The 20,961-nt window shown below is 36.0% G+C and overlaps 3 protein-coding genes across 7 annotated transcripts in view; 1 reads left to right on the forward strand and 2 right to left on the reverse strand.

Annotated features, from left to right (window-relative positions):
• Positions 1 to 2,327, reverse strand: part of LOC108740639 (cilia- and flagella-associated protein 61-like) — a 19,805-nt gene extending 17,478 nt beyond the window's left edge. The window contains exons 1-2 of the mRNA XM_025974869.1: positions 1,806 to 2,327; positions 558 to 895 (exon numbers count right to left, since the gene is read on the reverse strand). Coding sequence (XP_025830654.1) covers positions 558 to 895; positions 1,806 to 1,996 — 529 coding nt within the window. The 5' untranslated portion in view covers positions 1,997 to 2,327. The remainder of the gene's footprint in view (positions 1 to 557; positions 896 to 1,805) is intronic.
• Positions 1 to 20,961, forward strand: part of LOC108740638 (TBC1 domain family member 4) — a 97,571-nt gene that overhangs the window by 28,112 nt on the left and 48,498 nt on the right. The gene's annotated exons all lie outside the window — the stretch shown is intronic.
• On the reverse strand, positions 4,779 to 18,002 carry LOC108740640 (glutamate receptor ionotropic, kainate 3-like). Its single transcript, XM_018475026.2, has 7 exons — positions 17,779 to 18,002; positions 15,816 to 15,883; positions 14,470 to 14,643; positions 10,742 to 11,081; positions 9,470 to 9,663; positions 7,596 to 7,882; positions 4,779 to 5,572 (listed from the first exon to the last, which is right to left on the reverse strand). The coding sequence occupies exons 1-7, from the start codon at positions 17,840 to 17,842 to the stop codon at positions 5,140 to 5,142; spliced, it is 1,560 nt and encodes a 519-aa protein (XP_018330528.2). The 5' UTR covers positions 17,843 to 18,002; the 3' UTR covers positions 4,779 to 5,139.

Here is a 20,961-nt window from a genome sequence, read left to right on the forward strand (position 1 = left end):
CGGGGGTGTGACAACAGCAACAATTTTTCCCTCATTAATTTGAGGTAGCGTGTAGTGGGTAAAAAATTCAGAAATGAATTTTCAGAATAATATTTCATATTAAACTAACTCACTTCTAAAAGATATCTAAATTATATGTATGTTTAATCATAGTATATTCAGTATATAGTTACATTAGTTCGACGGATCGTTAACCTTGTAGGTCGGTTGGTCGTGGTTGTTGTTGTCACCTCTCGTAGTTTAGTGGTCAGAACATTGGTGCGTAAAGCCAAAGGTCCCGGGTTCGATTCCCGGCGGGGGTGTGACAACAGCAACAATTTTTCCCTCATTAATTTGAGGTAGTGTGTAGTGGGTAAAAATTCGGAAATGAATTTTCAGAATAATATTTCACATTCTTAATATCTAAAGTAGGCTAAGGGGACCTCTTTATCTTTTAATTAGACGTTTTATTGGTTAGCTAGTTATCTTATGAGAAGAGATAGGTCTCTACGACTTGATTGCAAGGAAAAAACACGATACTGAATAAAATAGTTATAATTAGAGTGGAATGATTTTACCTTTGGGAAATATTTTAGTGGCATATCTTTCTATCCAGTCGATACCCCTGAGATGAGGGGGAACTACCATTACGACATACTCAATGAACATTTTATGTAAAAATACTGATTCTATTAGAGGTCCTATGGCACTGTTCTTGCATTCGTCTTTCCAGGCTAGTAAATGAACCCATAGGGTGTTAAAGGAATTTAGAGTTTTAAGACCGTAAAGTCTTTCCACCCAGTTCTCCCAGTCCCACGATGGAACGCTCAACAGGTTCGGATATATGGACAGGAATATAAAACCGGCTGGTTGTCCAGAAGAATCTTCAATGCAAATTGAACCATAATTGTTCCATCTGTACGAAACAAGTAACTACAGACACTATGTTAAAGTTATCTGATGCAAAGTTTTGCTACCAATTATGGGTTCGTTAAGAAAATCGAAATTGCAAAACTAAATGTACGGGGTAGTTATTAAGCGTGAATAGGCAGGTGTTGGGATTCGCCAAATAGGCATAAACCATCTTGTGGAAAAACGTATAAAGTGAATGGGGGACAAATTTACATGGGAATAAAATAATGATCATGAACTTATGTTGCGGGGTTAATTTAGGAAGGCGAAAGGTGTGAAAATGGGAATTGCTTGTGACTTATGTAAGATTTCTCATAACGTATCTACTGTGAATAGCTGTTCAGATTGTTATTGAACACTTTCTTTCAAAGTAGAGAATGAACACTGTAATAAAGGAATAAATAAACCAAGGAAGGTTAATCTTGCGTTGATAATGCTCACATTAGAAGTGGGCGAAACACGTGTTCGCAGTAAACATGTTTTTTAAAAGAAACTGCAATGTCAAGATTAATGGGGTTCTGAACAACCTCTACTTACCAGTAATCTTCATCCTATTATTTTTTACAACTTTCATGAACAGTTTTACCCTCCTTTTTTACCAGTTTCATTTGCCACTGCTAATATCCTAGTATAACTATTAAAACCATAGATTAAAACTCAATGTCAGTAACATTTCGGGGTTTTGGTTTAGATCGACACAGTACTTAGTGAATACACCAAGAGGATGAAGATTATTGGTCATCGCCTAGACGTTATTAACTCCAAACTGATGCTGTTTCTGATTCGGCTCTAAAGGTCGTTCTGACCTCTAAAGCGAAACGTTAAGAAGCAACTCCAACACATGACGACCTTTGGACTCGAACAGGAACAGCATCAGTTCACTTACTGGCCGCGTTCAGTATTTTGGCACTTACAATATCCCAATCACATCAATGTTGCCAAAAAGTTTGAAAGTGAATTCCGTTACCATTTCTTTAAGGTACTTTTGGTCTCTTTCGATGTCTACTTTTCGACAATTCTTAACAGGAAGATTTTGATTTACAACCTCGGCCGGTAATTCATCAATGAAGCAGTATTTATCCCACGGGTTCTTTCTTGTCGCCATTACTCATATTTCTAGTACACGAATTTTCTTATAAGAAAAAAAAAACTTAAACCCTTACTTCCCACAAGCAAAAATAAGAAACAAACATATAAAAAAAAACTGTCTTCCCAAAATTGGTTGACAAAATAAATCTGTCACATAATAATTAACTTCCATGCCAACTTCATTTTCTTCCTGTTCACCGTACTAGATATAAATAAAGGACATAACTTTATATTAATTATCATGGAATATTTGATTAGCATCTTCAATTAAAAATTTATAACAATGCGATTCATCGACATCCGTCACGTATTCTCTTTCATACGAGGGTGGATTGATAAGTTTCCGGCCTGACCAAGAAAAACAAGGTTTTTAAAAATTTTTTTTTTTTATTTCTCAACATAATCTCCTCCAAGGCTGATACATTTCTCATAGCGGTGTTCCAGTCTATTAATGCCATCTCTATAGACTGATTCGTCAAGCTCCTCAAAATAACCATTTACAGCTTCGATTACTTCTTCATTGTCCGCAAATCTCTTACCGCCAAGCCATTTTTTGAGATTAGGGAACAGAAAATAGTCACTCGGGGCTAGGTCTGGAGAGTAAGGAGGGTGCGGCATCAATTCAAACTTTAGATCGTTGATTTTAGCCGTCGCAACGATTGACGTGTGCGCTGGTGCGTTATCGTGATGAAACAAGATTTTTTTCTTCGCCAGATGAGGTCGTTTAATTTTCACCTCGTGGCTCAAACGTTGCAATAAGTCTGCGTAGTATTGACCAGTGATAGTATTACCCTTTGCAAGGTAATCAATGTATATAATACCTCTTGCATCCCAAAAAACAGTAGCCATAACCTTGTTCGCCGAAAAAATTGTTTTTGCCTTCTTTGGAGTTGGTTCCCCTGGTCCAATCCACTGTTTAGACTGTTCTTTGGTTTCAGGAGTGTAGTGGTGGACCCACGTTTCGTCAACGGTTACGAATCGACGCAAAAATTCGCTTGGATTACGCTTATACAATGACAAATTTGCGGTAGAAATGTTTTTTCGAATCAATTTTTGGTCGACTGTTAGCAAACGCGGCACCCATCTTGCACAGAGCTTTTCCATATGCAAATGTTGGTGCAAAATATGTTGCACACGTTCATATGACATCTTACAGGTCTCAGCTATCTCACGCACTTTCAATCTGCGGTCTCCCAGCACTATTTGATGAATTTTTTCGATCATATCTGGAGTTGTGACCTCAACGGGGCGTCCTGAGCGAGGCCCATCAGAGGTGCTCACACGACCCTTTTTAAACTCGGAAACCCACTGCTTAACGGTTGAATATGACGGGGAGGATGTCCCCAGTGTTGAGTCCATCTCTTTTTTAATTTCCTTCGGCGTTAACCCCTTCAAATAAAAGTATTTGATGACAGCACGATTTTCCTGCTTTTCCATTTTTACGAAAACCACAGAGGCGTCTTGTTCAGCGTGCTGTCAAACCTACACTAGCAAGGAGATCGGGCTGAAACTATAGCTACAAGCTATCCAAGGATGGTACTATAGAATGTCACCTCAAGGTAGGCCTAGTGGCGTCATCTCTTGGTTAGGCCGGAAACTTATCAATCAATCCACCCTCGTATTACAACAGGCAAATCAGGTAGAACGAATATCACAAGCATATCAAATTAATCATGACTCTAGTTCACTCCAGTGAATACCTACAGGCGCAACAACAGGAAGCCCCATGGTGCCTGGGCATCCCTTGACTCATGGTGGGCATTCTCGCCCATCAAAAATTTTACGTTTATTAACAAACCATCTTAACCAAAATGGACGAGTTACTATTTGTTAAATGAGAAAAAAATAACTATGCATTTTTTGTAACTACTTAGAGTTTGCTGTTGGTAGATCAAGGATAACTTGAAATTGCATAACCACTTTGTGATACTTGTGTTGCTAAGTCGGATGCATGAGCAGTGCAGTGAAAGTAATCAGCTGGAAGTTGTGTTTTTTTGATACTGTCCTGAACTCCGTTGTAATATTCTGACATATTACCTACCACATCATTAACCTACCAACGTAAATGATTTGATCCCTTACTTGAGATTCGAGGACACTCCCTCACAGATTGGAGTTCTTGCGCCCATACTGTTACCTACAATTCTTGGGCGCAGACAAGAAAACCAAGCACAAATTGTGTTTGAAAACTGAAAATACCAAAACTGACGCTTGATCTTTTATCGCGTAGCATATGAACGCGTTTTCTATTCATTACTACTGATGATGACCTTTAGACTCATTCGCTTTATATTAAGTTATTGCTTCTACATCTAGTGCTCTTAGGCTGCCTTATATCGTGTTTGAAAAACAAATGTGAACTTAGAAACAATACTGTGACACCTGTCATTTATAAACATTTATACTTAAAATTCATTGAATTCTTTTAACTGCATTCAGAACATATAGTTATATAAAATAATTCTACAATCTTTGGAATACTAATCTTTCGAATAATAATCTTTGAATAATTTGGTTCAAATTGGTAAACGACTATTGAACCATTTCACGTGTCCATCAGACACCATTTTGATTGCTATTAGACACCATGTTGTTTCGCACAGGAATATGGAGGGCAGAGATGAGGAGTACTACCTCTTTTGTGAAAAAGTGCCCGTCAAACAGCATTAAATTAGGGTGGCGCCACAGTAGCAACAGGGTTAAAAGTTATTAGAATAGGATAAAAAATAAACAAGGACAAAAGTACTCGTACTTTGAACTACGTAAATAGTTGAGGTTTGGTATACTGGACTGTCACTAACCACTGTAGTCACTAACAATATAAAATTTTCTAACTCTGCATACTTCAAATTGGACGGTTTTTGAACTGTTATCTTATAGCTGGGATCTTTTTCAACTTTTTTGCCATATTATCAGATAGTTCTCCTTACCTCTACCTTCCACGCACAGGAAGAAATAATCCTACGATCTTCTTCCTTAACTAATTGGTAATGTTTTAAGATTATGTAAATCAACGTAAAGTGGTGAGAACTATCAATCTGGTAACACTTAGCAATGAGTCAACAGACTTAAAAATGGTATTTATAAAGTAAACAATATTTTAGTCTAAAATGGGTTTTTATTGTGACTACAAGTCGTGTGCTTCAAACCGAAATACATTTAAAATTTGTAATGGTACAGGACTGCTGAAGGAGACCTTGCTGGTATAAGTTTACGTCTTCCTCCCGTGCTTTTGACCACCCAATATTCACGCCCATTGAATACCGTTAATTTTCCATTTTTGTATGGTTCTCCAAAGAGCGCTTGATAAGTCGGTGGCGGGGGTAGTTCTGGTATTGGTTTTTCATCTATTTCTTCTTTGATTTCATTCATTGTAGTCTTTTTGGGATGAACAGACCCCGAAAATATCTCAACAATCAAAATTAACATCGATAGGGTGTAGCCACCGGCGACCAAGTAGTATGTCAGAAGGAGGTCGGTGTTGCGCAATTGCCTCTCTTTGCTTCCCAAATTCAGCGGGCATATGTCGACACCTGGGAGGCCTCCATTAATTTTTTGAAGTATTATACCACCCTCTGTCAGAAGTAGTAATCTGAAAACATTTTTGTTATGCAGCGGCGTGGGTCTAATTCCACAATTTTGCAACGGAAATGTGAAAAGGGAAACGACGGTAACTGTGCGCAGTCGTAACTGAGCAATTTGGGAATTTGAGGTTATAAACTATTTCCGTGATGAATTTGCATTCGGTAACTAACAGTGTTACTAATACGAATGGCAAATGATTACCTATTAAATTAAACATAAATTAGAAGCATATGATAAATTAATTTCAATATTAATAACAAATAAACACTGCTCGGTTGCCTACTTTTAGATGTCCGTCAGGGTGTTTATAAATGACGCTTTAATGGCTGATTCTTAAAATCTGCCTCCAAGATTTTTCTAACCAAAAATGAGAAATTCCCAAAAATTTAACTGATTTATTTCTGTTATTTACTTGACTCTCTTGCCAGGAGTGGAACCAGGACTCCTGGTTTTACGCACCAGTTCTGTACAAAGAGGTGACACCAACAACACCGACAATACGCACCTAAGAGTAACTTTAGGTCAGAGAATTCTAAAACTAATCGTCATCATCATCATCATCATCATCATCATCATAAGGTCGTCAGTTCTAAGACTGATTGGACACGCACCACCACTCTTTCCTATACTGAGCTAATCTTCACATTTCCCCAAAAATAGGACATCCCACATCCTTAACTATTTGCGAACAGTAATCTAATTTAGGTCTACCTCTACCCTTCCTACCTCCTGTCTCTCCCTCTAATATGTCTCTGACTAGACCTTCATGCTTTAGAAGGTGTCCTACTAGCCTATCTCGCCTATTTCTTATTGACTTCCATAGTTCTCTTATTCTTTCTAACATCTTTTCATTTCTAACCTTCTCTATCCACGGTATCCTCATTATTTGCCTGCAACACCACATTTCGAACGCTTCTAACCTTTTCTTTTCCGCCGCGTCCACCGTCCATGTTTCGCATCCGTACAGCGCCGTGCTCCAAACATGCACCTTTAACAATCTTTTTTGAATTTCTAAATTAATCGTTCGCGAGCCGCATAATTTTTGACGCAAGTGAAAACAAAATTAGGTACACCTTTCAATCTATGGAAAGATAGTCCATAAAATAATTTTTCTAAAAACTTTATCCTTCCTTAACTTCTCATCCTTCTCCTCATTTCATGATGATAATGAAATCATCGAAGCCAGGACGGGGCAAAAGATGCTTTACTAAACAAATCGACGTCAACGTTCCGGTGTTTAGTGCGAAACCCTACTTTGATAAAACCTTACACTAAAAAGCGAAACATTGACGTTAGTTTTATTAAACAATCAGTCTTTTGTTTTTATTCTAGCTTCGATTCGTTGGACCTTCAATTTACATGAATCCTCAATCTAATTTCATTTTAATAAGTAGATATGTATATGAAGCTGTGACATACAGACAGGACAGAAATACAGTCTACTTCAATGTGTTAGAATTGTGACCTTGAAAAAATCTGCGCGAAGATAGAAAGAATACACACTAGGCGTGAGCAAGACAGAAATAGTTGGAACAAGCTTTAACGAGGAGAGCTCTCGATGAGCGGTCTTAGGAGTTCGGCTAGAACTGTACAGTACTAGACGAAAATATTTAGCAATTTCTTAAAATAAAAATGTATATAAATTAACAATAGAAAACAAAGCAAAAGTTTTATAGGTGTGTAGAGCGTTAAGTTAATTCACTTGTTATTATTTTTGGCTGAATATGCTTTTAAATAAAGCATATTTTTAAATTTTAACTAGGCAGTTTAAATAATTTTGCAAATGGTACTGTACACTTTTGTCTAGCTCTCGCTCGATGATCGGTGGAGAAATGAGCTCCGCAGACAAATATGATTGAATTTGGAATTATGCTACGGCGCATCATAATAAAGGGAAGGGGCATATCTCTAGCTACTTGAAACGAACAGTACAAACAGACTATAATTTTGAGAGTTCTTACAATTATTAGATTACGAACTCCAACATGAAGAGCAGCAGCATATAAGTTAATAAACTCGTAAATACTCACTGCCTGTTGAAAACCTCTTCATAACTGAAATTTTTGGAGTAGACGAAAACTCTGTTCAATCTCACAACTTCCCAGTTGGTCATGACGAATATACATCTGCCTTCCTCTGCAATTCCCTTTCTCGCATTATTGATATACGATTGATACATGAGATATTGGATGGTATGCTCCTCGGAAATGTACAAAAAGTTCTTGAGGAATACGTAGTTTTGGAGAATTTCACTTCTTTCTTGGTCTAAAGATAAACTTTTAGAGCCTTTTAACGCGTGGTGGAGGGCTTGACGTTTCTAAAAATAATAAAAGGCATAGAGAGTCATTGTGGTCAATTTCATATGAATTAATGGTTTATTTATCAGTTGCATCTCATGCCAGAGACTACTAGAGGTTTACGAACTGTAATGATCTGTTTATATATTTTTCTGAATCATGTCGATTAGAAAATAGCATTTAGATTGCTTTGAACACATAATTCTCAATCCCTCTTTCCCTAAGCTATTGTAGATCTTAATTCTCTTAAATCCGTAATTCAATATGTTAGTAGACATCTATCTGACAACTGACGAAGTCTGCCATCTAGTGAATATATCCATTTCAATACAAGAAAAAAGGCTTTCACGGCCGGAATCCATAGTAGAATGAAGATTCGGGCTATAGGGCTGTGGTCTAGGTCTAGTCGCTGTCGAGACTTCGAGATATAACCTATACGTTCACGTTGTCAACGCAGCACTACTACTGAGGATGTCAGCCTCAGTAGCTGACGAAACGTCTGGATAGAATAGTTTACCTAGATCACGGCCCTATAGCCCGAATATTCATTCTAATATCCATTTCATTTCAACAGGTCTAAAATTTCCAATTCCAAATATTATAATTGTCGAAATAGCGTAAGAAACTTCTTACCGGGTATCCCACAACACCACAATTTTTTTATTGTTTATTTTTATGAGAATTACTGTTTATGTTTTAATAATGTACATAATTTTGTATGTATTTTACTTTAATAAACCTTAACTATTAATTTTTGACTATTCTATTTCTAAAGATAAGATAACAAATAGCGTGTGTTCATTTCACCCTCTCGAAAGGATCATTTTACCTATCCCCATAGTGCAAAACTATCTTTTCTAGGATTTACATTTAACCCTGTTTTAACAACTGCCATTACTTATTTAAACTTGATGATTCCAGGAAATACCACAAATGGCGCGGTAAACGCCATCTGTAGTACGATGCAACATTCTAAAACGCGCTGTTAAGACAGCAGGTAAAAGTTGGTCTGTGTTCTGTCGGAGATGTCTGCGACGCGAGATCGAAATCACGATCCGCGTCTGGAAGTTTCGACTGAATACAGACCACTTATTTTATTCGATTATGGTAACGTGCCTATCACGTTCAGGTTAGCTACGCCGTGATTCGTTTCGGCAAGTAGATATCCATATGTTTAAATGGACCTTGTTGGAGCATGCGTAATCCTAAAATGTGGCATCGTACTACAGATGGCGTTTACCGCGTCATTTGTGCTATTTTCTAAAACGCGCTATTAAGACAGCAGGTAAAAGTTGGTCTGTGCTCTGTTGGAGCTGACTGCGACGCGCTGATGAGATACAAAAAGATCGAAATCGCGATCCACGTCTGGCAGTTTCGACAGAATACAGACCACTTCGAATTATTTTATTTTATTTCATAACCCCACTACAATATTAAATAAAATTGTTATTTATTTAACATAGTATTTATACAATTTTAAACCCCAAGTTTTTCCAAAGAGAGATACACCACTCTCCTCTATATTAACACAAAAGAAGAATATTAGGTGGATTGGCGTTTCAGTAATTAATAAAATCAGTTTTACGAAATAAGTATTAGATACTTACGTCTTTTAATAAATCAACTATTGGATCTCCCTTTTGTGTCAGCCATCCGTACCGTTTTTGACCAATATCTGCAGGAGCATTTATGGGTAATTTGAATTGCGAGAGGGTAAGAAATGCTGTCAGATTAGCCGTGTAGAAAGCAGTCAATATGGTTATAAATATCCACCAGGTTGCAAATAAGATTCTCGTGGTGTCTTAACCGAAAATTTAAATAAATTTAATTTATTTTAATAGGTTGATGTTAGAGATCGAAATAGATTCCACGTTTTAATACTTCTATATTAAAAGGTTTAATGAACAGGGTGTCTTATAAGTAATGAATCGCCTTTTAGTCGCATAGGGGACCTCATGGTCATGTTTTTAAAAATTGGCACCCATTGTTTATGAGAAATCCTCTACAAAAGGAAGTAGTTGAAAATGAGACATTTTAGAAGAATTTTTAAAGGGTTTTCAATACATTAAAGTGAATTAATTTTTACTACTCTAGATAACCTTAAATTAATAAGGAAAAATTGTTGCTGCTGTCACGTCCTCGTCGGGAATCGAACTCGGGTCCTTGGATTTACGCCAATTTAGTGGTAAACCAATGGTGCGTAAAGCCAGGGACCTGCACTTGGGTTCGATTCCCGGCAAAGGCGTGACAACAGCTACAATTTTTTTTCATTAATTTGAGATTATCTGTAGTGGTAAAAATTAATTCATAAGTTATTGGCGTTCAATCTGTTAAATGCTTAATGATTTCAGAAACTAGAAGGGTATAAACTTAGGCCAAACGTAATATTGTTAGTTAGTTAAGGTTAGTTACGATTATAACCTCAAAATTTAGAACTGAGTTCTGTAGAACTTTACTAAATTAATACTAAAACTCCCGAAATTCTACAAAAGAAGTATTTCGACACCCAAGATTAGAGATTTGAAGACAGTATTGACTAATTGGATTATTTCAATAAAGAATAGTGCAATAAAATAAATGCTTTTTGTCGATCCAATAATTTACTTCTAGTTTTCCTTCCGAAATTGGCCGTAGAAGGTATTACAAACCTTATATTACAATTGTACCAACATTCAACTAACACATTTCAACGGTAACATTTGGAAAGTCAGCAGTAACTGACAGACTGAAAGAAAACCATTTTACTTTTGAACTTCATAAATCTTCCAGTATGGAATTGAAATAAGCCAGTAAAAATGCTCTCTGTCAACTTAGTAATTTACTGCTAACTTCCCCTTCCAAGATTAACCACAGTAGATTTACATCTAAGATTTACCAACCCGATTTTGGGTCTAGTGTAGTTCCTTGCTTCAACAGTGCTCCATAGGCGAACCATGAGCATTTAAATTTCGTATATATAGAACTCTCTTTGTGGTCATTTACCAAATGGTCTCTGTATCGTATGATGTAGTGCATGATGGGTCCTATGAACGACAGGAATAAAAGTATGACGAGCCATACATCCCAGGTAAACGGGGCCGTTAGACCAGACCCGGTTGCTGATTCTTTTGGTCTTTTCATCATCACTGACCATTTTTCCATGTCCAGTACTTTAGAACTGGGAAACCCTAAGTTTCTAAAGAATTCGTTATGCAGAAAGGCGGCCATGACGTCGACTTTCTGAAAGAGGCACGTAGCTGAATATGGTTGCTATTATTCAATGACGTATACCTAATGAGTATATTAACTAGAATGTCGAAGTTATTATCGAAAAAGGGGAACTACTATGAGCAAATGATTGGATGGTGGTGGTGGTCCAGCGGCTAGATCATAAGTTAGTATTCGGGAAGACACCGGTTCAATCCCTGGTCCGCCTCCTTGATGGTCTAATCCAATGTTGGGGAAATAACGTGATACAGGCCAAGCTGGGCACAACAGCAGGTGGTCCCAGGGTGTTTATTAAAACTCTCTTAACTCAAATGAACGAGTTTTCTACTATCCAATAAAAGAAAAAAAATATTTTCTAACCGTCTAGGGGCTGTTGTAAATCAATAAAGGACAATAGAAATTGACTCAAAATGGAAGGAACATGTCCCATTCTGCATGACCACCATATGGGTCATAATGAACCAATAATTTGAACATGTGAGTTTTCAGAAGATAAAGTGGATTTAAATTTGCTACTTCAGGATACTAAACTTCGTTTGATATTTTTTTTTGATAATGGCTTAAACTCCATTGAGATATCCTTACATATTATCTGCCTCATTGCAAGTCTGCAACATAGATGATCTGTAGATAAATGAAAATCTCTCATTTAAGACTCGAGGGCATACCCTCATAAATCGGAGTTGAGAGAGAGAATGCTCGGTTGGTGCACTCTGTTTAGGGTGCGGGAATTTCAACATACACGTTTACAGAAAAACGTGAAAATGTTGATGAGTTGACTATGAGTTGAAGCTAACTGATGAGAACAACAAATATAAAAAACGAAATATGTGTTGGGAAACATAGTAGAAGTGGAAAAACCAATCGCAACAAAATTTTTACTTCATGTTTTAGGGCACACATTTCGTTTTTACAGGATTATTACAAATTATGATTTGGTTTTTACACAGACCGCAAATAGAGGCAATGATGCCCAGCCACGTGGAGAGCGGAGATAAGAAAACAACAGCTGAGCACAGCACACGCCGGCGGGACTCTAGCGGACTCCCCGTTCTCCGCGCGGCTGCGCATTATATCCAATACAGCCGTTGCCCTCTCTCCGCCACGGCAGGCTTTCTCTCCCTCTCGACGCCACCGTACCGCTTTTTTGTAACAGAAAAGATCGTAATACCCTTCGCCTATATATAGAAGTTTCACATCAAAAAGGATTTGGTGTGAAACAGTAAGTTGGACGGCTAAATCAAAATTGTTACGCATGTTACCTAGTTTCCTACGAATCATTAAAAACGATCGAAGTTGCGGGAATGAGTAAATGATAGCAAACAATTGAAATTGGATAAATTGATTGTTAAGCTTCCATTTGTTTGACTATGTAATTTTAACTTTTGTTTTAGTTTTCATAGAAACGTTTGTTTGTAGACATCGCATCGCATCGTCCGCTTTAATGATACATTAAATAATTTATTGTAGATTACCGGTAATATCATATCATTACGTGCATTGAAAAAAAATTGTGAAAAAGGGTTGAAACAGTTAGTCCTTTTTAATGCATATACTTTCTAATAAAAGAGATGTAACAATACAATTCTTTTAAAAAGTAGGCACATGCTTCCCTTTGCTTACGTGGAAAATCGTGTTAACCATAGTGCATTATCACATCACGCAGTAATAATATACACAAGTTACAAACAGACAAAGCGACGAACAAATTAAATTAAATAAAAGAAAAATAATGAAACAAATAATGATACCTTTCAAGCTTTTACTTAAATTGTTGTTGATTTGAAAACAAAAATCCTCGGGTCCTAAACAGAATTAATTCGTGGGGCTTCCTTGTCATTTCGGCAATTATATTGCTGCCGTCTTCAGAACATGGGAAAGTTGCAAGTTTCTACCACTGCCGAGACGTTAATAGATAGACCTCACGAATCAATTTTTACGATAATTTCGAGGTTTGACCAGAAATGTGATTTATTTGAAATAATTGCATTTAAAATAAAAATCACCTATTTTCATCTTGCATTTGAATTCTTTTTTTAAAAATATCGAATAGATGTACGCCAGCTGTGTAAAACTGAAAACTACAAGATACTGTGGTGTGCTAATAAATGCATAATCTAAAATTTTTAAAACACGATTCGAAAAACTTCACTTATTAGATGAATCCAAAGCTAAAGAAACTATGGATTCCATTTCTTTCTCTTATTAGAATGTCTAAAAGATCAGAAACAAAATGAGGTTTTGATATAAAATGATTGATCTTGATTTTAGATCAATAAAATTATTTGCAACACTATTTTGGCCTTGATCTTTTACGCTAAGCAAACGGTTTTGGCATTAGTTTTTTTTTTCTCGAATTAAAACGGTTGGCAAAGGCAAATAAGGAAGCATGTAGAAGAATTATTTGCTGCTGAACTGAAGAAACTATAATATAAAGATAGAAAAACTATATCTCAATCACTTCAAACAGAAAAATATGAATCATACTCAATCTTCGCAGCTGGTGATAAAATGCAAACACCACTATTAGTCTACAAAAGCTCCAATATTTAAAAAATGAGCAAGTTCCTACAAGGTTTTCCTACAAAATCCTTTGGTTAGGTATTATGTGTTTATTAACATTTATTTATGACCTCAAGCAAAAGATCCAGAAATTATCGACCCCGATCGAGTGTCAGATTTATTGCTCGATAATTTTATATTTTATGACGTAGATCTCGTATAGATTTTCAATACCATAGTTGGGACGATCAAAATTGACAGAGTTCACAATAAACTATGTATGAGAATGGACGTAAAGTCCGTGCCATTTAAAGTGGCGGCTCAGGCAATAAAACATACAAAAAATTTATGAGCTTACTAAGTGGAATGACCGACATCTACACCAAACAAGAGGACGGTCCAAATTTTATTTAGTGATAATTTTAAGGCACAAAAGTCCTTAGTTAGATCAGGGTCGACTTTATAACTGCCTAATTGGAATTATATCTTTAAACAAGCGTCTTGCTTTTCTAAATTACTGAGGATGTTGAATTTTTTTTAAAGTCCGATGCTGGCAACGTGCTCAAATTTTTCTTGCCTGTATCTCCTTCTACTACACATTAATCGTTGTAATGCTATTTCTTCATCTCTATTAGTGGCCGCTGCAATTCCTACCTGACATCTCTTTTCTATGTTTACAATATTCCTTACAACGTCTGTCCTGAGTAAAAGTAGGCGTTCTATCAGCAACCGCTTTAGTCTAGTCAGTAATTTGAAAGAAGAATGTAAATGCGACAGTTGTATTATAAACTATGCCAATTTTGAACGTCTCAACTATAGAATATAATATGAAGCAGCGGTCAAATTTATCAGGGTATTGTGCAGCAATTTATGATTAGCAAGATTGTTTTATATTTACGTTTTTGTTCAACATTCCTACGACTCCTTCGTCTGAATCTACGGTCTTGTCATTGGGAAGATAGACGGTGTATGTGAATCCCAGTTTGTTTTGGAGATACTTTATAATATCGAAGGCTATTCCTTTGCCTATCCAAGTGTCATTTACAAGCTCTGCGTAACTTAAAGGATAATTCTGAAAAATAAAGACTGAATTATTTACTTACCTATATAAAATTTACTAGTAATTTGATTTTTAAATAAAGATTTAGCAAGTTTAGATACAGTGAATGCTTGATCATCCGGATCTGAGTTATACGGAATCGCAAATATCCGAATCCGAAAAGAAGTCATTTCTATGCTCGCGAACGGTTAATTTAGAAATTTGAGAAAGATTGTTAAAGATGTATGTTTGGAGTGCGCTACTGTACGGGTGCGAAACATGGACGGTAAGCGCGGCGGAAAAGAAAAGGTTAGAAGTGTCCGAAATGTGGTGTTACAGGCGAATGATGAGGATACCGTGGATAGAGAAGATTAGAAATGAAGAGGTTTTAGAAAGGATAGGAGAACAGAGTACAGAGGTTGGTAGGACACCTTCTCAGGCATGAAGGTCTAGTCAAAGACATATTAGAGGCAGAAACGGAAGTTAGGAGGGGTAGAAATAGACCTAGATTAGATTAGATTACTGTTCGCAAAAAGTTAACGATGTGGGTTGTTCTAGTTTTAGGGAAATGCGAAGTTTAGCTCAAGATAGGAAAGAATGTCCAAATTGTCTTAAGACTGACGACCTTATCATGATGATGATGATGATGAAGAGATGTAAAGTTGATTTAGAATTAATGTAAAAATAGAAGGCGGAAAACTGGAAGAAGATTTTCGGTATTTGGTGAGTCAGATAGCTCAGGATGGAGCTAGAGATATAAAACAAAGAATAGCGTCGGGTCACTTTTAAAGAAAAGAAATCACTTTTGTGTTTCAGATTGGTTACTTTGGAAATTTGAAAACGACTAATTTTAAGGTTAGAAGCTTTTGAAATGTGAGATATTACGGAAGGGCGTTAAAAGTATCGTTGATTGGAAAAGGTTAGAAATGAACAGGTATTAGAAAGAGGAGGATAATAGTAGGTCAGATAGGTTGATAGGATACATTCTCAGATGAAATGGCAATTAGATCATGTTCGCAAATGGTTGGAGATGTGGGTACTCGGGTCCGAGAAAAACAAAGATTGGCTGAAGATAGGAAGAGGTAGAGCTGCGCGGCCAACCAATCTTTGGGTTGAATACCTTACGATGATGAAAACGATAAAGATCAGTCTGGGAGATGAGGTCGCTGTCCCCTTTATTGATACAGGGGCTCTATAAGTTTTACCTGTACGGTCCCAATTCGAAGATGCACCCCCTTTAATGCATCTTGCGTATATCTGTTAGGGCTGGTTCCTATAAATCAAAGAAAAACAATCGAAAGTTAATCCATTCCATAATCGCTTTTATAAAGTTTTATTTATTATTTTAATCATATACGCCCTAGAAGACGATTACGATCCACAATTTTTTATGGATTTTGGATACGGCGTGCTGATGAGATTTAATAAGATCGAAATAGTACTTAGTGGTATTTTCGATAAATTAGTGACTAAGATCTAACATCTACTATTCTCATTAAATAAAGACTTTTTACATAATTTTAACACCTGTAGAATTTCAATAAACTCTCTGAAAATAAGACTTCTAAAAAGTGGTTTTAATTTCTTGATTAACACTCATTTATACGACAAATTGTACGATTACATTCGTTAATTTTTTTCAAATTGTTCATCGTATTTTCTATAATTTTTCTGTAAATATTTTAAAACTATTCTAATAAATAATTGAAAAACTAAAGAGTTAGTAGTTTTTGTTACCATCCTAATATTCAAATTTCGACGTTCAGAACTACAATAAGCAACGGTTGTGACAGACGGACAGACGAACATTTGAATAAAGGAAACCTTAGTAAAATAAGCTACTTAATAGGTATAATAATTGAATTGCTAAAAAAATAAAAATTTCCGTCTACAGCATGCATAATATTATTCTTGTTTCAATTTCTTTATTAACATGGGAATTGCCATAATTTAATTTATTCTTCGATCCTATTTTATTAAACCACGTGGCATAATCGTATAACGTTAATGACAAATGAAGTCATCCTTCATAAATACAACAATGTTTCTTTTTGTATTTAGTGAAATTTTTAAGTGCTTGCAATTAGTAAACCATTTTAGTTTATTTTATCGCAATTTTTTGGACGAAATGATGTTTTGAGTTTACGTAATGTGCAACTAACGTAAGGTAGCCATGAAAATAAATAATTGCAAACAATTCTTTTAAGTTTACTTTTTTAAACTGATTACAGTAATTCCAATTTACATCAAATGTATTTTTAAGTACACATGGGGTTTAAAAATGTTGCGTGAATGTACTTTGAGAAGGCAAGATAAAAGTGTTCTAATTTTTAACTATGGATAAGAAAGTGACAGATTCTGATACGTTACTTATTATTATAAATTCTGTTTTTAGAAAGAAGGAGCTTTTAAAATATCAAAAATGTTGTCTTATTTCTCCATTTTTTGACCCCTAAAGCAACAAACATGATTTGCCCTCGCGGTACAGTTAGCAATTTTACCTCAAAAGTAATTTTTTAAATAGCGCAATGGTTAGAGCAGGGGTCTACCACGCCGGAGTTCGGAGTTCGAATTCTGGAATGTGGTCATATTTTTTTTGTTTTTTTTTTACATCTGTCATAACATGTTGCAAACCGTAGGTATCTTAATGTATTTAATAATCTTAATTAATATTATAAATACGAAAGTGAGTTTGTTGTTTATTTGTTTATTACGATTTCACACTTTAACTACTCAATCGATCATCATCAAATTTTGTATAGGTACACATTGTTAGGGGTACAGAAAAGGACATAGGGTGTTTCTTATCCAGAAAAGGGGTACTGTTCCGGAGGGATAAAAAAATTAACTTATTTAGTCGTCCGGCATATCATACGTTAAATTGAAATGTACAGTAGGTACTAGTAGTCTAAACATTATTTTTAATTTTTAAATGCTTAAATACTGAAAATTAATAAAAAGAAAAAATCCATGTGAGTGAAGCCGCGGGTAAAAGCTAGTTTTCTATATTTACTACATTCATAAAATGTTAATTACTAATAAGTGCTTCAAAAACTAGTTTTGATTAACTTACCTACTGTAGGCACTTATAATTTGAACTACATAATTACTGCAGGTGTATTTTGTTAATTATTATTCTTTTTTTACAAATAATAAAAAATTGCTTACCAATTGGAATAGTTTCTGTGTAATTTAATTCGTCCACCAAAGTAGCCCAATTTTCAAGCATCATTTTGTCGATTTTTTTTAAATAACACAACAGATAAACAATTTAATATGAACGTATCTATCTAATCACACACTTTTTGATAATTACGTTCGAAAAACGACCAGCTTTATGTTCTTGCAAGGACTTGGCAATTCCGATTGATTTTGTACCAACGACGTGTTGAATCAAGGAACGGAAGGTAACATTAAAACTATTATCTATAATGCCTCCGGGAGGGGTGTATTAAACGACTTTCTGTCGTTTTTATTGATATAAAGATTACAGTTATCAAAACTCATTTAAGGCTAAAACTTTTATCTTATACTAACGATGTGTTCGTTTTAATTTTTTTATAAAAAATGTTTTATGATGTTACTTGTGCATTAAAAGCAATATTTGGAACGAAAAGGATAATTGGAGTAGTACATGATCACTTTCAGGACTGAATGGGGAACTCTATTGAAAGTGCATGGCATGCATCACCTTATTATATCTGCCTCAGGATGAACCAATGTAAACAGCGAAATTTTGCGCGTTCTGATTTGAATTTTGTCTAAAAAGAATATGAAATTATGAATCATTTTCCTTGATTTCGCAAAAATATATTTTCGTCAAAACATTTATATTGTAGCCTGCGTGAGGATAACAGATAGGGATGCTAGTCTCCAGTTGATTTGCGAGGCTGGAGTTGGAGGAGAATGTCAATAGTCAGAAGAAGAAGAGTCTATTTGCAGGACTGATTTATTCGAAATATTTACAGAATATTTATGCTACAATTATTTGCATGAGTTATATGCAAAATAAATAAAAGTAAAACAAAAATACTGGTATGCAAAGGAAAAAAAAGTAGGGAAAGAGCGAATATAACGATAGGAGACGAAAGATTAGTAGAAGTGGCTGATTTTTGGTATTTAGAAAATCAGATAAGTCAGGACGGAGGAAGTAATAGGGATATAAAGCAGAGGATAGAGCAGGGTCGAGTCGCTTTCAATAAATATGAGTCACATCTATGCTCGCGAAAGATTAATATAAAAATTGGAAAAGGGTTGTTAAAGGTGTATGTTTGGAGTGCTGCGCTGTACGGGTGCGAAACATGGTGGGCGTGACGGAAAAGGAAAGGTTAGAAGCGGTCGCAATGTGGTGTTATCGGCGAATGATGAGGATACTGTGCATAGAGAAGATTAGAAATGATGAGGTATTAGCAATAAGAAATAGGCCAGATAGGTTGGTAGGACACCTTCTTAGGCATGAAGGTCTAGTCAGAGACATATTAGAGACTGAAACAGGAGTGAAGAGGTGTAGAGGTAGACCCAGATTAGATTACTGTTTGCAAATAGTTAAGGATTTGGGATGTTCTACTTTTAGGGAAATGCGAAGATTATCTCAGGATAGGAAGGAGTGGAGGTGCGTGTTAAACCAATCTTATGATTGTTATGATGATATCTAGTCTGTCTAGCAGCTTGGTCTGAGTTCAATGTTTGGCCTGATTTTGGTCAAGCAAGAGCGACGATAGAAAGGCTGAGTTGCTACTATACATGTGCATCTTCTGTATGTCTATGTACCCACAAGACCCCTACCTTCTGTGAACTATTTCAGGGAACGTGTACTGGACGTCCTGAGTGGGTTGTTTTTGTTGATTGTGAGATGTCGTTGTTGGTAGTTGTAGGTACAGAAGGGGATTGTAGATGTTGCCCCTCTGACTTGATGTATACTGGTTTAAGTAGGAGAATAGATATGGTTTTCTCTTTGTTGGGTGGTGGACGGTGAACGTGTAGTCGTTCCTGCTGATTATTTTAAAAGTGCCGTCGTATGAGAATTGCAGTGTAGTGAGTTTTTGGGACCATCGTGTCGATGTATTCTGCTGTTTGGATGTCCTTGTAGATGGTTGTCTTTTTTTCCCCATGTCGTGTTCCAGATACAGGTTGTAGTAGTTGGAAATGTTAGCGGTGTAGGGCGATGGTCTGCTATTGGACGTAGTGATCTTCCATGTACCATGTCAGCAACTATTGCATCAGATCTTTCCAGGCTGTTCGGATGCCTAATAGCACTGCTATGGGAAGAATCTCGGCCCATGACATGTTATTGCAGCATTCAGCTGGTGATGAAGTCGTTCGACCATTCTATTTGCTTCCGAGTGGTATGCCGTGGTATGTCGTGATATGGATGTGTTTGGTGTTCATTATGCGACGGTTTGTTGAAGAGTTGAGATTCGAACCGTCTTCCTTAGTCTGCAGTAATTCCTAAAGGTACACCAAATCGACAGATCCATCCTCCACAGAAAGCATGTGCTACAGTTACAGCTTCTTGATCTTTGATATGCTGTAGAAGGACATGACATCATCGTCAATCCTCCGACGGAAGATCATACAGCACAGTCAAGGCAGTGGTGGATCTTGGACGCAGATGGCATCGTTTGCGTCATCGTAGAGACGCCTCCAATGGAAATCCTGAAAGGAAAATGCGGTAGAGACATAAAACAAAAAAAAGCCTAGTACCGTAGCTCTGGCGGGGTTTTCTTATTTATTTTAAAGAAGATGCACTGCATTTTTTTAAAGTATGAAGCGTTTGTTGGGTTGTCTATGCGCATTTAAAAAAAAATACTTTTTTCATATTAAACGCAACAGTGTGCCATACTCTTAGCGCTGTACGTTGTATAGTGAGATTAATTTCACTGAAAATACAAAAATTAAAAAAACATTGAGGAACATACTATACATAAATGTATTTAAACATTTCTTTTAAAAATTCATTATTCCCTTTTTTTAATAAATCAGTAGCATTGTTCGATATATACCAATATTGATAAAAGCTAATTGATCTACTAAAAATTAAGATTGTGACAAATTAAAAGTTAATTCGATCAATAGATTATTCAATATATTTTATTAAAAATTTTTCAAACATTCAAATAAAATCTAATCTAATTGATTTGTGAATTCGGAATTCTTTCGGCTTTAAAATTTTGACTTCCCAAAAATTTTGCCGCCCCTAAGCCCGGGCCTCACGGGCTTTTGTTTGCTATTCATTCCGCGAGAGATAAAGTACAAGATGTTAGAAATGCTACAAGACGAAAATTAATTTAAATTAGGTACATTACTTGTGTTTGTTTAGTCCATTTTCCATGTTATTATACATATACCTAC

The sequence above is a fragment of the Agrilus planipennis genome, unplaced genomic scaffold, assembly GCF_000699045.2.
Source record: "Agrilus planipennis isolate EAB-ADULT unplaced genomic scaffold, Apla_2.0 scaffold243, whole genome shotgun sequence".
NCBI classification, from domain to species: domain Eukaryota; kingdom Metazoa; phylum Arthropoda; class Insecta; order Coleoptera; family Buprestidae; genus Agrilus; species Agrilus planipennis.